We start from the raw sequence: 18,397 nt of genomic DNA, 5'->3' as shown, positions 1-18,397 counted from the left end.
AAAAAAGTAAGCCTCATCCACATGGCAATAACCTAATTAATTCAAGCGGGGGAATACAAAAACATTCCAATGAATCGGAAGCATAATCTAGATTTTTGGCACAATGATGTCCTACTTTTTTTTAAATTGCTGAGGATTTATCATCTGAAGGCTGGAAAATAATATGAGGCCTGTCATATACTGTATGGAACATTATATGGGGCTCATTATACTGTATGGAGCAATATATGGGGCTCATTATTCTTTATGGAGCATTATATGGGGCCGATTATACTGTATGAAGCAATATATGCGGCCTATTATATACTGTATTGAGCAATATATGGGGGTCATTATTCTGTATGGAGCATTATATGGGGTCCATTATTCTGTATGGAGCAATATATGGGGCCTATTATATACTGTATTGAGCAATATACGGGGCTCATTATTCTGTATGGAGCAATATATGGGGCTCATTATATTTTATTGAACAGTATATGAGGTCCATTATTCTGTATGGAGGAATATATGAGGTTCATTCTGTATGAATCAATATATGAGGCTCATTATTCTGTATGGAGCACTATGTGGTGCCCATTATACTGTATGGAGCAATATATGGAGCTCATTATTCCATATGGAGCGCTATGTGGTGCCCATAATACTGTATGGAGCAATATATGAGGCTTGTTATTTTGTATGGAGCAATATATGGGGCTCATTATACTGTATGGAGCAATATGTGGGGCTCATTATTTTGTATGGAGCGCTATGTGGTGCCCATAATACTGTATGGAGCAATACATGAGGCTTGTTATTCTGTATGGAGCAATATATGGGGCTCATTATACTGTATGGAGCAATATATGGGGCACATTATTCTGTATGGAGCAGTATGTGGTGTCCATAACACTGTATGGAGCAATATATGAGGCTCGTTCTTCTGTATGAAGCAATATATGGGGCTCATTATACTGTATGGAGCAATATGTGGGGCTCATTATTTTGTATGGAGCGCTATGTGGTGCCCATAATACTGTATGGAGCAATACATGAGGCTTGTTATTCTGTATGGAGCAATATATGGGGCTCATTATTCTTTATGGAGCATTATATGGGGTCCATTATTCTGTATGGAGCAATATATGGGGCCTATTATATACTGTATTGAGCAATATACGGGGCTCATTATTCTGTATGGAGCAATATATGGGGCTCATTATATTTTATTGAACAGTATATGAGGTCCATTATTCTGTATGGAGGAATATATGAGGCTCATTCTGTATGAATCAATATATGAGGCTCATTCTGTATGGAGCACTATGTGGTGCCCATTATACTGTATGGAGCAATATATGGAGCTCATTATTCCGTATGGAGTGCTATGTGGTGCCCATAATACTGTATGGAGCAATATATGAGGCTTGTTATTTTGTATGGAGCAATATATGGGGCTCATTATACTGTATGGAGCAATATGTGGGGCTCATTATTTTGTATGGAGCGCTATGTGGTGCCCATAATACTGTATGGAGCAATACATGAGGCTTGTTATTCTGTATGGAGCAATATATGGGGCTCATTATACTGTATGGAGCAATATATGGGGCACATTATTCTGTATGGAGCAGTATGTGGTGCCCATAATACTGTATGGAGCAATACATGAGGCTTGTTATTCTGTATGGAGCAATATATGGGGCTCATTATACTGTATAGACCAATATATGAGGCTCATTATTCTGTATGGAGCACTATGTGGTGCCTATTATACCGTATGGAGCAATATATGGGGCTAATTATTCTGTATGGAGTGCTATGTGGTGCCCATAATACTGTATGGAGCAATATATGGGGCTCATTATTCTGTATGGAGCACTATGTGGTGCCCATAATACTGTATGGAGCAATATATGAGGCTCGTTCTTCTGTATGAAGCAATATATGGGGCTCATTATACTGTATGGAGCAATATGTGGGGCTCATTATTTTGTATGGAGCGCTATGTGGTGCCCATAATACTGTATGGAGCAATACATGAGGCTTGTTATTCTGTATGGAGCAATATATGGGGCTCATTATTCTTTATGGAGCATTATATGGGGTCCATTATTCTGTATGGAGCAATATATGGGGCCTATTATATACTGTATTGAGCAATATACGGGGCTCATTATTCTGTATGGAGCAATATATGGGGCTCATTATATTTTATTGAACAGTATATGAGGTCCATTATTCTGTATGGAGGAATATATGAGGCTCATTCTGTATGAATCAATATATGAGGCTCATTCTGTATGGAGCACTATGTGGTGCCCATTATACTGTATGGAGCAATATATGGAGCTCATTATTCCGTATGGAGTGCTATGTGGTGCCCATAATACTGTATGGAGCAATATATGAGGCTTGTTATTTTGTATGGAGCAATATATGGGGCTCATTATACTGTATGGAGCAATATGTGGGGCTCATTATTTTGTATGGAGCGCTATGTGGTGCCCATAATACTGTATGGAGCAATACATGAGGCTTGTTATTCTGTATGGAGCAATATATGGGGCTCATTATACTGTATGGAGCAATATATGGGGCACATTATTCTGTATGGAGCAGTATGTGGTGCCCATAATACTGTATGGAGCAATACATGAGGCTTGTTATTCTGTATGGAGCAATATATGGGGCTCATTATACTGTATAGACCAATATATGAGGCTCATTATTCTGTATGGAGCACTATGTGGTGCCTATTATACCGTATGGAGCAATATATGGGGCTAATTATTCTGTATGGAGTGCTATGTGGTGCCCATAATACTGTATGGAGCAATATATGGGGCTCATTATTCTGTATGGAGCACTATGTGGTGCCCATAATACTGTATGGAGCAATATATGAGGCTCGTTATTCTGTATGGAGCAATATATGGGGCTCATTATACGGTATGTAGCAATATATGGGGCACATTATTCTGTATGGAGCAGTATGTGGTACAAATAATACTGTATGGAGGGCTATACTGTCCAGTTTCTGAGCTATTGTAGAATTTACAATAGATATCACTCATATAATGTAAGAAGTAAGTGAAATATTTGGCATTGTACTATACCTATTTTTCTCTGCCGTATTTGTGCATCATGAATTGTGGTATGTGTTAAAGGTGCCCAATGAGACACTTTCGCCTGGGGCCCACAAAAATGTGGAGCCGGCCCTGGGTGCCACAGTAGATGAATATAAAATTGTGTTTTTTCTTATAACTTTGCTTTTATAGCCGGTCTCTACAATGCTTAAAATTCACAGGATTTGTTATTGATTCATCATGCTAATTTCACGGTGGAAAAAAATCCAGTGTGTGTGAACATATCCTGGTTCCACCAACCATTTTTTTTTTTTTTTTTAATCAAAACATTTTCATTGAGCAAACATCAACCATTTTGTAAGTTGTTAATAAGGATAATCACACTATATACTCACAAGAAACTGAGTACAGCTTTGATCAATCATTGTTCTTGACAGGGCTGTGGAGTCGGTGTCCATTTTGGTGGATTCAGTCTAAAATGGACCGGCTCAGACTCGTATAATATATAATAAATTGGGTATAGTAGTACAATGCATGATAAGCTGTAAATGTTTCCATAATAATTTGGGAAAATTATGAAATGTCCTATAAATGTCTGTTCTGTCCCTGATCTGAGGATCTCGGCTTTTAGGTGAGATGAATCTGTGCTGCACTTTATGTACATGCTCAGTAAGTGACCTGTGCTGTGGGGGTCAGGCAAATTGAGGAGTTGGTGGTTTGGCTTACCGACTCCACAGCCCTGGTTCATGACAAGAATACATTGCCCAATCCCTCACCCCCATCTGAGAAGGGATTCTTGACCTTTGACATACAGGTACGTCAAGAGTTGGGCCTGTGCTTAAGTTAAAACCAAGACTCGGCTGTCAGTGCCCGCACTGCCCCAGGTATTTTAAGCACCTAAATCACACGATTGATAGTGATCACAGCATTTAGAAGGCTGGGAAAGGGAGGAGGCTCCTTCTCCTGTCTGATCAGTATAATCGCAAGGGCCCAATCATTACCATGGCAACCCATGGATCACCCAGCTACGGCAAGCATGTTAGATCATGCTCAGAGCATTTCTGTAGCAATGAGCATCCGCTTAATTTATGGGTGCATGTCTCCAGAAGCACAAACTGGGCATAATGTACTGGGCACTACACTGGAAAATTTTCAATTTTAGCTCCGTAACCTCCACTGCTGCTTGTTTTTGGAAAACACACATGGAGTCAAAATTGTCACTAAATGGTGCCATTTTTTACCCATTTCCCAGTATGAAAATATAAAATCTGGGGCTAAAAATTTTTTGGTGGTAAAAATGTAATCATTTTCTCTTCAATGCCCAATGGTATCAAATTCTGTGACACATCTGTGGTGTCAATATGATCACTGCAACCCTAGATGAATTCATTGAAAGGTGTAGTTTGTAAAATGGGGTCACTTAGGCTGTGTGCCCACGTTGCATTTTGTTAAGCGTTTTTGCCGCTTTTTTCCCCGCAGCGGAAACGCTTAAAAAACGCTATTAAATCGCATCCCATGCAATCCTATGGGATTCTGCAGTTTCTGTGTCAATGCTGCGGATTTTACTGCTGCGGAATCGCATAGCGGTAAAATCCGCAGCATGTTCATTATTTCTGCGGAATTGGGGGGAATCTGCACCTGAGGTCACTGGCAGGTCACCTGCGTTTTTACATGCGCTTTTGAATGCATTTTTGTAAGCTAAATAAAGATATTATTTAACAAAAAAAAAAAAGATTTGTGATGTCATTTCTGGTCCAACTATCTCCTTAACATTTGTCCAACCCACACACCATTACACACATAGATGGATAGATCTGTATATAGATAGATCTGTAGATCTATCTATGCCTCTATAGATATATCTATGTATCTATCTATAGATATACTGTATCTATGTATCCATCTATAGATATAGCAAACTATAGATAGATTACATAGATATATGATTGTAAGGTGCCATTAAGCCCCGTTAATAATGGAGAGGTGTCAATAAGACACCTCTCCATTATTAATCCTATAGTTAAAGGGCTAAAAAAAAAAGACATAGCCAGAAAAAAGTATTTTAATGAAATAAAACACTACACCGTTTTCCATATTTTTATTATACGCCCAAATCAAGGCGACGCCCTCGATCTCCTGAAAAAAAAACAAAAAACAAACCAACCGTATACTCCCTGATCCGATGTAGTCCTAATAACGATTGTCCCACGACGAGTCCAGCTCTGCTACATCTGGATGCATGACATCCAGATGTAGCAGAGCTTGTAGATGACCACTGGAGATCTCCGGCAGTCATCTACACTGTGATAACCCCCGGCCACGTACACGGCAGTTCTCGCGATAACATGGCCGTTCTCGCGATCAGCCAAGTTATCGCGAGAACTGCAGTGGACGGGGACTTCCGGCGGCAGGACAGGTAAGAACGTCATTTTATTAGTAGACATGTGTAGTAAGCTGCGTTACCGCTGTTACTACGCATGTGACTAATCATTAGATGCGGTTTTACCGCATCTATTGTCTATGGGAAAATTACGCTGTGGCGACGGAGCGTCGCTGCATCGGAAACAGACATCCTGCGTTCTGGATAGACGCGTCACATGTCTGTTTACGCGGGTCTGCTGCCTGCGTGTTTTAACGCATAGTGGAGATGGGATTTCATGACATCCCCTCCACTATGCTGTAACATCTGGAGGCTGCGGGTTTGACGCTGCGGCTGTACGCAGCGTGAAACCAGCAGCGTTTCCTGACAGTGGAAACACACCCTTATGGGGAACGTTTGCTGGTCTGGCACCTCAGGGGCTCTTCCAGTGGGTCATTCCACTGTGCCTGAAAAGGAGTTCTTGATTACATATAGGGTATTGGTGCACTCAGGAAAAATTACACAACAAAATAAGGGCCATTTTTGCCTATTGGTCTTAGGCTACTTTCACACTTACGTTTTTTTGCGCATACGTGCACATTACCATGCGCACCCATAGATTATAATGGGTGTTTGGCTGTAAAAAAAACGCATTGCATGCGCATGCGTTTTTTGGGGGCAAGTCGGACGCACAAAAAATGCAACAGGATGCATTTTGTGCGCCCGAGCGCACACTACAAAAAATGCATGCGCATACAAACGCATGTGTATGCGCACCTATGCGCACCCATGTAAAAGACAGGGGAAAAAAACGCATGCTTTTTTTTTAAGCTAAAAAACAGCGCAAAAAAACGCAAGTGTGAAACCAGCCTTAGAAATATGAAATACTTGGGGCTAAAATGACATTTTAGTGGTATGTTCCTCACCGCCCAATCATATAAAATTGTGTGAAGCACGTGTTGTGAACATGCTCACTGCACACCCAGATGAATTCATTGAAAGGTGTAGTTTGTAAAATGGTGTCACTTATGGGGGGTTCTGCTGTTCTAACACCTTTGGGGCTCTGCCAATGTGACATGGCACCCTCAAACCATTCCAGCAAAATCCGAGCTCTAATATGGAGCCTCTTCCCTTTGGAGCTTTGCAATGTGCATCAAAAGTAGTTTTTGGACCACATATGGAGGTACTCAGTAGATATTGCATAAACTGTACGGTTAATTTTCTCCTATTACCCCTTTTGAAAATTAAAAACTTAAGGCCAAATCAACATTTTGGTGGAAAAATTGTAATTTTCCATTTGCTCAATGTTATACAATTCTGTAACTCGCATGAGTTAAAAATGCTCATTTCCTCAAGAGGTGTAGTTTGCAAAATCGGGTCACTTATGGGGGTCTCCATTGTTTATGCACATTAGGGGCTTGCAAACGCGACATAGCGTCAGCTATCTATTCCAGCCAATTTTGTGGCGTTCCTTCCTGTCCGAGTTTTGCATTGCACCCAAACAGTAGTTTTCAACAACCTTTAGCGTATCGGTGTACTCAGGAGTCTATTAAATTGCGGGGTTTTTGCGGGAAAAATGTATTTTTTTAATTTTCACGTCTCAACATTGTAAATTTCTGTGAAGCACCTGTGAGTTCAAGTTTCTTTCTAAACCTCTAGATAAGTTCTTTCAGAGTTGTAGCTTCCAAAGTTGGGTCACTTGTGGGGAGTTTCCACTGTTTAGGCACATCAGGGACTCTCTTAACGCGACATGGCATCAGCTGTCAATTCCAGCCAATTTTGCACCCCAAAAGTCAAATAGTAGTTTTCCCCCACATATGGGTTATCAGCGTACTCATGAAAAATTGCACAACAAATGGTACGGTCCATTTTCTCCTGTTACCCTTGTGAAAATGAAAAAGTAAAATTGTAATTTTTTCCTTCCACATTGCTTTAATTCCTGTGAAGGGTTAATAAACTTCTTGAATGTGGTTTTTAGCATCTTGAGGGGTGTCGTTTTTAAAATGGTGTCAGTTTGGGTATTTTGTGTCATTTAGGCCTCTCAAAGTCACTTCAAATGTGATGTTGGAAAAATGAGACATTGCTGATCAACTTTTAACCCTTCTAACTTCCTAACAAAATTATGTTTCCAAAATTGTGCCGATGTAAAGTAGACATGTGGGAAATGTTATTTATTAACTATGACTCTCTGGTTTAAGGGCATAAAAATTAAAAGTTTGCAATTGCGAAATTTTCAACATTTTCACCAAACTTCCGATATTTTCACAAATAAACACAAAAAATATCCGCCTAAATTTACCACTATCATGAAGTACAATGTGGAGCGAAAAAACATTCTCAGAATCGGTGGGATCCGTTGAAGCGTTCCAGAGTTATTAACCTCATAAAGTGATGCTGGTCAGAATTGTAAAATTTGGCCTGGTCAGGAAGGTGAAGCCAGGGTGGGTAGTGAAGGGGTTAATTCAATCCCCCCACTGTTTACCAATTTTAGCGTTGCCACCCCCTCCCTTTTGATGTATATATTTTTTTTCCTCATCAGAATATCACCAAATACTTCTGTTAACTCCTTAAGGGGTCAGATTGGGGAAGTTGGGGAAAGGATTGAGGTCAGAAATAACATTTATTGCTTCTCAGGAAATCTCTGCACAACCTTAATTCTAAAACAATTTACCTCCTGTCAGCATGAGCTGATAGAATTTGCACTGAGACGCAGCAGCTACTAAATAACTAATTTATAACTTTCTAGCATTCAAACTGCAGTCTGAGCCATGCACCGGCTGTAAGATGGCAAAATGAGGCCGCGTCTTGTCCAGTCCTGTACTGCAGAAGCTAGTTACCGCTTGTCACCGTGCCTTTCTACCAACAGATAAAGGGTATATTTAAATTTTTGATATTTACCAAAATGAGAATCTTGTGAATCTCAGCTGGCAGAATACGGTACTCAAATACAATTAATCGTCCAGTTCTACTTGGAGACCCATAATACTAAGTACATGTGGGCAGCGGACCAAGCAGTGTCACCTAATCCTGTGCCAGGCAGAGATCACAAACGAGATCTGTGATCCGTGGGCAGACCAGTAATACTGAAGTTTCATGCGGGTAATTCCTTATGTTTTAGAGAAAATATGATCCATGTAGTATAATTTCTCCTTGTGGAGAGTGACATGTTAAGCGTGCCGAGATGAGGAGACAAATCCGCAATGCTCCTGTCATGCCGCTCTCACCAGGGGCTGGGACTCAGCGCCCGACGTCACCACTTCTGGTGCTGCGGCCGCTCCTGGGGTCCCGTCGGGTGCGCATGTGCACCTCTCGCACTTGATCCTATGGCTGTCTGGCTTTACTTAGCGCGTCCTGACTGCAGCTGCGCCATCTCTATGGTCCTGGAGGACCTGACCCGGAAGTCCCAGCGCTCATGCCCTATATCAGGCTGCCTCTTCCTGTAGGAGGGGCCTGATTATTGTTGTGCTTCCTTGCTAGGGCTGCTTGGCCGTTCTCAGTATTCGGGTTCTCTGCCGTGCTTCTTAGCACACACTCTGCTTCTGCCCTGTCCTCTGTCGTGCTCCTTAGCACACACTCTGCTTCTGCCTTGTGCTCTGTCGTGCTGCTTAGCACACACTCTACTTTACCTTGTACTCTGGCGTGCTTCCCAGCACGCGCTCTACCTTGCCTCGTACCTGGGCGTGCTTCTCTGTGCACGCTATATGCACTCCTGTACCCAGCGTGCCCCAGCATACACGTCCTGTACTGTCCAGAATCCTGCGTACCTCCGTGCACTCGCCTTGCACTATCCAGTACCCTGCGTGCCCCCATATACACACCCTGTACTGTTCTGAACCCTGCGTGCCTCCGTGTACTCACCCTGCACGATCCTATACCCAGCGTGTCCCTGTGTCCACGGTTTGCACACTCCTGTATCCTGTGTGTTCCCTCCTGCACCTTGCTAGACACACTCTCTCGTGTGTTCTGTGAGCCGGCCACCTGGTTCCAGCAGTCGTGGTACTTTACCCCCCTGGGCAGGCCCTTGATACTCCCTGTATAGGGGGTGGTCCTCACTAGGTCAGCTCGCCCTGGGTGGGTTGGTATCACAACCCAGGGGGTCCACTCCAGGAGTCATCACAGCTCCTCTGGGAAATATGCAACCTACTGTCTCCTTCCCCACAATTCTGTGGAGTGTAAGCCCACAAGGGCAGGGTCATCTTCCCTCTGTACCAGTCTGTCATTGTTAGTTTACTGTGATATTTGTACTTTGATGTAACCCCGTCTCATGTACAGCACCATGGGACCAATGGTGCTATATAAATAAATAATAATAAGAAAAATAGTCTCTTCAGAGAGGAAGAGGACTAGAACTCTAGTGCCACCTATTGGAAGTAGCAATCCTAAAAGTCAATGTCGTCCCATTATCGAGCCTTGCCACATAACTTAGGATAAAAGCCAAACCAGAATCTCAATTTGCAGACACTGTGTTTCAGGGTACTGCCCCTCATTAGAGCAAAGTGTGAGGTCTGGTTTGACTGTGTGAGAGGTGCTTGACCGTGATGCATGTAGTAACGTTTCTCCTTGTGGGAGTGACATGTTAAGCATGCTGACATGAGGAGATTTAAAGCCGCAATGCTCCTCTGGGAAATATGCAAATAGTCTCTACAGAGAGGAAGACGACTAGAAAATATGAAAAAGCCCATAATGTTCATCTAATAGATTCATTTAATTTACAATTTCTTACAGTTTAACAGCATTTAAACTGATTCATACCTAGATAATCAGCACGTAAATCATGAAACTTGCAGACCAAAGACCAGAAAAACCTGGAACTCCCCTCCTGTAGGTAGTCTACAGCGGAGTCAGGGGTGACATTGTGGCCACCATCCACCATAGTCACGTGGTTAAGTCTTTCTGACATAGACCCCTGTCTCCATCTGCTGTTTCACCTTAGATTTGTCATAGAGACCCCCAGCAAATATAATAATGTACATGACATCTGTTGCATTGTGACTTGTAGCTGCTGCAGATTGGCACTATTAGATTGCACAGACCAGAAATCACTGTTCTATGGTGCAATTCTGCACGTAGCTCTGTTTGTGTGTCCCGTCGCAGTATGGAGGCTTTTTTGTCTGTTTGCAGCCACAGAGCCAGGCTTCCTTATCTTCTGTTAGAGTAAAGCGAACTGGAGTGAGAGCAGGGGCTGCCTTCTTGTGCGACCCATCACAGAATGGCTGGAGATCAGATAAGAAAAAAAAAAACAGTTATGAAGTGTCCAATCGTCTAAGTGGAAAACCTCCATCTTCAGGAATAACTAAACTAAATTCACTGCCCTGCAACAGAGAGCAGGTCACTAATTTCACATGATTGGAGAACCCCTATAGAGGCGCATATCCCTCTAGCAGAACTGGGCAAAGTGCAGCCCGCGGACCGAGACAGCCGAGGGGCTGGAAACCAGAGGCCCACTGCCTGCCCGCTCACTGTTGCCATCTGCGCTCACTGCAGTGGTGGAGGAGGGGCCTCCGGCCACTGCCTTCACCAATCAGCGTGTGAAACAGCTGACACGATGACGTCATTTCACCGGAGACACCGAGACAGAAGCAGAGTGCCGGGACCGAGGTGAGTATGTGGTGCTTTTTTTCCCCCCCTATGTGAATGGGATGTTTAGGTGGGCATACATGCTGCATATGGGGGTGACATACTGCACATGGTGCTGGCTATGGGGGTGGGTGACATGCTGCATATGGTGATGCATATGGGGGTGACATGCTGCACATGAGGAGTCTATGAGGGCGATATGCTGCACATGGTGCTTGCTATGGCGGTGACATGCTGCACATAGTGCGGGCTATGGAGAGTGTCATGCTGCACATAGTGCGGGCTATGGAGAGTGTCATGCTGCACATAGTGCGGGCTATGGAGAGTGCCATGCTGCACATAGTGCGGGCTATGGAGAGTGTCATGCTGCACATAGTGCGGGCTATGGAGAGTGTCATGCTGCACATAGTGCGGGCTATGGAGAGTGTCATGCTGCACAAGGGGAGGCTATGAGGGCATCATAATGTACATGGGGAATCTATGGGGGTGACATGCTGCACTTGAGGAGGCTATGGGGGTCTCATGCAGTGTATATAGGGAGGCTGTGCGGGGCTCATGTAGTGTATATAGGGAAGCTGTGTGGGGGTCTCATGCAGTGTATATAGGGAGGCTGTGCGGGGCTCATGTAGTGTATATAGGGAGGCTGTGTGGGGGTCTCATGCAGTGTATATAGGGAGGCTGTGTGGGGCTCATGCAGTGTATATAGGGAGGCTGTGTGGGGCTCATGCAGTGTATATAGGGAGGCTGTGTGGGGCTCATGCAGTGTATATAGGGAGGCTGTGTGGGGCTCATGCAGTGTATATAGGGAGGCTGTGTGGGGCTCATGCAGTGCATATAGGGAGGCTGTGTGGGGGTCTCATGTAGTGAATATAGGGAGGCTGTGTGGGGCTCATGCAGTGTATATAGGGAGGCTGTGTGGGGGTCTCATGCAGTGTATATAGGGAGGCTGTGTGGGGCTCATGCAGTGTATATAGGGAGGCTGTGTGGGGCTCATGCAGTGTATATAAGAAGGCTGTGTGGGGGTCTCATGCAGTGTATATAGGGAGGCTGTGTGGGGCTCATGCAGTGTATATAGGGAGGCTGTGTGGGGGTCTCATGCAGTGTATATAGGGAGGCTGTGTGGGGGTCTCATGCAGTGTATATAAGGAGGCTGTGTGGGGCTCATGCAGTGCATATAGGGAGGCTGTGTGGGGGTCTCATGCAGTGTATATAGGGAGGCTGTGTGTGTGTCTCATACTGTATATAGGGAGGCTGTGTGGGGCTCATGCAGTGTATATGGGGAGGCTGTGTGTGTCTCATGCTGTGTATAGGGAGGCTGTGTGGGGCTCATGATGCATGTGGGGGAGGCTGTGTGGGGTTCATGCTGCATATAAGGAGGCTCTGTGGGGCTGTCGCATATAGGGAGGCTGTGTGGGGGTCTCATGCAGTGTATATAGGGAGGCTGTGGGTGTCTCATACTGTATATAGGGAGGCTGTGTGGGGCTCATGCAGTGTATATGGGGAGGCTGTGTGTGTCTCATGCTGTGTATAGGGAGGCTGTGTGGGGCTCATGATGCATGTGGGGGAGGCTGTGTAGGGTTCATGCTGTATATAAGGAGGCTCTGTGGGGCTGTTGCATATAGGGGAGGCTGTGTGGGGGTCTCATGCAGTGCATATAGGGAGGCTGTGTGGGGCTCATGCACTGTATATAGGGAGGCTGTGTAGGGCTCATGCAGTGTATATGGGGAGGCTGTGTGTGTCTCATGCCGCATATGAGGGAGACTGTGTGGGGCTCATGATGCATGTGGGGGAGGCTGTGTAGGATTCATGCTGTATATAAGGAGGCTCTGTGGGGCTGTCGCATATAGGGGAGGCTGTGTGGGGGTCTCATGCAGTGCATATAGGGAGGCTGTGTGGGGCTCATGCACTGTATATAGGGAGGCTGTGTGGGGCTCATGCAGTGTATATGGGGAGGCTGTGTGTGTCTCATGCCACATATGAGGGAGACTGTGTGGGGCTCATGATGCATGTGGGGGAGGCAGTGTGGGGTTCATGCTGTATATAAGGAGGCTCTGTGGGGCTGTCGCATATAGGGGAAGCTGTGTGGGGGTATATAAGTTGCTGTGGGGGCTCATACAATACACAGAAGGGGCTGTACTTGGGTTCAAAGGATATATAGCGGTATGCAAGCATACTCAATTCTGCTCAATATTAAGTGATACAATTAATATTAATATAATTCTCAATAATTACTGAGTAGAATACTACTGAGTAAAATAATATAGAGTAGAATTCATTTCGGCCTACTGGTTTGGCCCTCCTTAACAGTCACGATCTCTCATGTGGCCCCTCAGGAAAATTAATTGCCCACCGCTGTTTTAGGACATCACCACATACTTACAGAAAGGTGGATGCACAGTGCAGACTATAATTCACACCACCCACCTGCTTCTTGCTGTGTCCACAGCTACACCATGAGTACCGTTTGTCAGCCTTCAGCTGCACTTTAAAAGGATGTTTTGCTGCAATAACCGGGGCCGACTGCGCCGTGCTGCATGCCTATAAGAAGCAAAAAGATTACCGGCAAATGCATTTGGTAAAGCAAGGGAATAACAGAAGTAGATTTCTGGTAACATCTATGACTAATGCTTTAGAAAATCATTCATGCCAAACGTTTTGAAATATTTATCACTGTTTTCCAATGTTACTGGCATACAAAAATATTTTTTTTTTTATAATTTGATATTTCCATTGATCCCCATGGGCGGCTGTTAATCTGTCTTAGTGGTGGCAGGATTCAATCCTCATCCCTTTTTTCCATCCCCTTCCCCTCCTGGGAGCGGACAGTATAATCCCTTCTTAAGTTCCATTATTATAGCATTTAATGAGGCATTACAATGACACCAATATTTCTAAAGTACAGCATTTGGTACAGCAGGGGCAGCAACAGGCACAGCATTATGGGTGTCAGCGGGAAGGGAAGCTTGTAGGTTGGGAGTAGATGGGGACCTTGTGGCAAACTCTACAGACAAGTCTTGGCTGGAAGAAGTCATCATACTCTGGGCCAGATGAAAAAAACAACTGTGCAACTAGCAAGACCAAGACTATTGCATGTTGCAATTTTTTTTTAAGTCACGGAGCCATGGTGTTTGTGGAAATTTGTTTAAGTGGCCTAGTCACTTATATTCATCCATCTGGTGTGCACACGGACCAGACCTACGCTACTTCTGCCCTGATGAGACTGTAAGGGTATGTGCACACGTTGCAGATTTGCTGTGGATCCGCAGCACATTTTCGGCGCGGATTCACTGCAGATCCGCAAGTGTGTGACCAACCAATGTAATTCAATAGGAAAAAGGCTTTATATGCTGCTAAAAATTCCGCACGGAATCCGCAGCGGTTTATTTTCCGCAGCATGTCAATTCTTTTTGCGGATCTGCATGCGTTCTCACACTCATTCTATTAATGAAATCCGCAGGGCTAAAAATGCATGCTAATCCGCAAAGAATGCGCATACAATCCGCAAAAAAACAGCACGGATTTTTACCTGCGTTTTCTGCCAAGAGATGCAGATTCCGTGCAGAAAATTCTGCAGGCAAATCTGCAACGTGTGCACATACCCTTATAGGGGCAAATGGGAGGTAACAGTCAAGGGGGCAAATACAGCTCTGGCAAAAATTAAGAGACCACTTTCAAATGTTCAGTTTTTCTGATTTTTCTCTTTATATATATTTTTGAGTAAAATGTCAATTGTTCTTTTAGTCTATAAACTTCTGACACCATGTCTCCGAATTTCCAAGCAATACATTTTGTTTTCTTTTCTGAAAAGGAGAAAACAAGTTAATAATCATTTAGAAACAACAATACTAATGTTTTACCTCAGGAAGAGTTCAGAAATCAATATTTTGTGGAATAACCATGATTTTTAATCACAGCTTTCGTCTTGGCATGCTTTCCATCAGTCTTTTACACTGCTCCTGGCGCAAAAATGTAAGCAGTTCTTCTTTGTTTGATGGCTTGTGACTATCCATCATCCTCCTGATTACATTCCAGAGATTTTCAGGTCTGGAGAGTGGGCTGCCCATGACAGGGTCTTGATGTGGTGGTCTCTTAATTTTTGCCAGAGCTGTATCTTAAAGGTTAGATTGAAGCATAGATATCCTTTGCATTGCATGTTGGTACAGCAGCCAGGGGCCCTGGAGGTAAGGGGGCCCATTTCTGCCTCCAAAGGAGCACGCAACTTCTGTCAGTGACACTAAAGGGGCTACATGATGATGAACTATTGGTCTGCAAAGGGCCATATACTGTTCTTGTACAGTGGCAATCTTCTATCTAATCCAAGTATATTCCTAAAATAGGTAATAAATATCAAAGTAGTGGACAACCCCTTTAAATCAGCAGCAGACTAGAATAATGTGCAGAATGGACTCGTCTGTAGTCAGACAGTAATGGGGACACTAATCGCACACAATACCAAATTTGTAATGAACTTGTAATATCCTTCATTAGACGACAGAGGGCGCAAGTGTATCACAGGAAAAATCTACACAGAACGAAGCTGCCGTGCAAACGGCGGAAGAGCTTTACTGCCGCACACAGCCGTGCTCCGCTGCATGGTGCACGGGCTCCAGCAGCTAAGATTATAGTCACTGGTAATCCGGCACTCACCCGCGACACTATGACTTTCAGTCCTTGCAGTGACCTCATTGTGTGTACGGCACCGGCCGATATCTGTCTCTTCCGGAAACACTTTCCGAACACTTTGGTTCCGCTTTTTCTCGATACGCTTCTTGAAATGGCTCCTAGTAAAACGCTATTGTATGAAGCAGGAGTGCACCTAACTCTTGGGGGGGGGGGACTAAATGGCTACTCCACTCTGTATAGCCGCCACTAGGGGGAGCTGAAAACGTGTGTTGATATAATGCCCATTGGCAGCTTTAGTCCCAGGGAGCTCCCTCTAGTGGTTATAAGCAGCTAGACTACCACAAACAGGTAAATACTAAAAATAATTTACTTCTTAAGGCTGTGTGCACACGCTGCGGATTAGGTGCGGATTCATCCGCGCGGATTTTCTAAAATCCGCAGGTGAAACCGCAGGTCAAAATACCTGCGGTTTTACCTGCGGATTGCTCTGCGGTTTTGCCCTGCGGTTTTTCATCTCCTCAATGGAGGAGATGGCAAACCGCAGCAGAATCCGCAGAAAGAATTGACATGTCAATTCTTTCTACGGATTGAAAACCGCAGATAATCCGCGCGGAAAATTCCGCACCGTCTGCATTGCGGTTTTTGATTCCCATAGGGAATCATGGTACTGTACACCGCAGCAGAAACTGCTGTGGGTCCGCAGCGGCCGGAACCACAGCAAAATCCGCAGCGTGTGCACACAGCCTTATTGTTCCTTGCAGTATCTATATGTGTCCCCCAGTAAGTAATTTTATATAGTCCAGAGTCTACACTTATTATGTAAAGGGTGTGTTCAAACTGCAGCTTTCTGTGTGGAAGAAATGGATATGTATTGGTCATAGTCACTGACATTCTTGGATGGCACCTGGGCTCTAGCAGCTTTGAGCTTCGCTCAAAAGGGTTAATTTGTAAGTGGCTACTTAGCCAGTGGTTTCTAGGCAGAATCCACGCAAGGATCACTGCTTTGAGGAGGGGGTTGGACCAGATGACCCAGGAGGTCCCTTCCTACTGTACCATTCTATTCTGTGATTCACTCTAAGGCCATGTTCACACATTCAGTATTTGGTCAGTATTTTACCTCAGTAAAGTGACGTGTTTCTATGATACTTTTCCTCTGATTGAAAGCCAAAACCACGAGAGGAACAAAGACTGAAGTAAAAAATTCACCAAATTCTGAATGTGGCCTAGTAGATAACAGTGACTGAAGCAGTTTTCAAAAAGGGAGCACAGGTTTCTCATTTTAAACGATAGTAGCCACGTTGTGGATGATTTTCAAATGGGAAAACAACCTCTCAGTGTAATCATACTAGAAGATTTCATTCTAGAAGAAGCCTTTGAAGTTATTTTTATTCTCAATGGTCACATATCCAATTTCAGCTAAATTTACAAAATGATCATTTCAAAGTTGCCATGCTGGTACGACATAGACCATGGCGTTCCCCGAATCCAACATCCAAAGGCTATGGAGTCTCGTTGAGAGAACAAATCTCCAAAGGCTGCAACAGCAGCCACTCTGGGACCCTCACCGCTCCATGGGACCCGGCGTCTGTGATGAGCAGTGAAGTCAGTAACTACACGGCTCATCAGAGTCGCTGAGTAATGCTGCACTCTGTATAATGGTCCCATATAGTGCATCCTGCTATATATCCCCATTCTGCCAGCACCACTGTTCAGTGCATTGGAAAAAAACCCGCTGCTACTCACCTTCCCTCCGCTCCCACGCAGAGTCCTATTCTGTGTCAGTGTGTTCAGATCACAACAGCGTGATGATTTCACTGCTGAGCTCTGAACAGGTCGGTGGTGAGTGGTGATTGCAGCCTGTATTTTACTACTGTTGACAGGCTGCAGTCACCGCTCCATGGCCCCGAAACTAGCCTCACCCCGGGCTTCCTCTGCCTGGCAGCTCCTGACTACACAAAGATGGCACCAATCTCTTCCCACAGCTGTGAATTGGACAGCCCCATGCATGCTCAGGTCACAGCTATTATACTTCTCCTCTGATTGTTCCACTCCTGGATTTAGCTTACAGATACTGAGGTAAAATACTGACCAAATACTGCTAGCGTGACCACAGCCCTGGATCAGTCTGATTGATTATAGACACAAGCATTAGGGAAGCAGATACTGCAGTGATGAAGCCACATACTATGCCGGATGATACGGTTTGCGGTGGGTACATGATTTTGCAGAATACGTTTCACCTGCCTGTAACAGCTGCATTGTTTGCAATGAAACATTGACTCGCCTGAAAAATCACGTGTCCATTTAAAAGTCAACTAAAAACAGGGGCTACTAGCCACCACTAGTTTTGGGTGGCTCCGCCTAAGCCTACCCTTAGGCCGGGTTCAGACAGCTGTATTTCACAGTTCATATATGGACCTGAATTTAAAGAGGACCTTTCACAAATTGTGACCTTATAAACCATGGCCAATCCAATCCAGGCATTGCAGTCCATAAACGGACTGTGAAGAATGGCTATAAAAAAAAGACCAAAGGGTTGGCTCAAATGCTTTTGAAAAAATGGATAATAAAACCTAGGAAAATCCAAACGATGAACATAAAGATCTGCATCCAATTTGCAGTGGATTTCACAACTTACAGACCTGGAAATAAAATGTGCAGTGGGGCAAGCTGCTTATACTAATTCCCGCACAGTGTCCTAAAAAGCCTACTTACTTACATTTAGGGAGGAATATATGAAGACTGCAAAGTTCTGCATAAATACTAG

General features: G+C 44.3%; 1 protein-coding gene across 1 annotated transcript; it reads right to left on the bottom strand.

Annotated features, from left to right (window-relative positions):
• Positions 1-10,116: 10,116 nt before the first annotated feature.
• CISD3 (CDGSH iron sulfur domain 3) lies at positions 10,117-15,873 on the bottom strand. Its single transcript, XM_073572510.1, has 3 exons — positions 15,655-15,873; positions 13,432-13,545; positions 10,117-10,643 (listed from the first exon to the last, which is right to left on the bottom strand). Exons 1-3 carry the CDS (start codon positions 15,691-15,693, stop codon positions 10,470-10,472), a joined length of 327 nt encoding a protein of 108 aa, XP_073428611.1. The 5' UTR covers positions 15,694-15,873; the 3' UTR covers positions 10,117-10,469.
• Positions 15,874-18,397: the final 2,524 nt, after the last annotated feature.

The sequence above is a fragment of the Dendrobates tinctorius genome, unplaced genomic scaffold (assembly GCF_039654945.1).
Source record: "Dendrobates tinctorius isolate UK_male_01 unplaced genomic scaffold, ASM3965494v1 ptg000032l, whole genome shotgun sequence".
In the NCBI taxonomy this organism is placed as follows: Eukaryota; Metazoa; Chordata; class Amphibia; order Anura; family Dendrobatidae; genus Dendrobates; species Dendrobates tinctorius.
The sequence above is the reverse complement of the archived record's forward strand: the minus strand, read 5'-3'. Positions and strand labels throughout refer to the sequence as shown.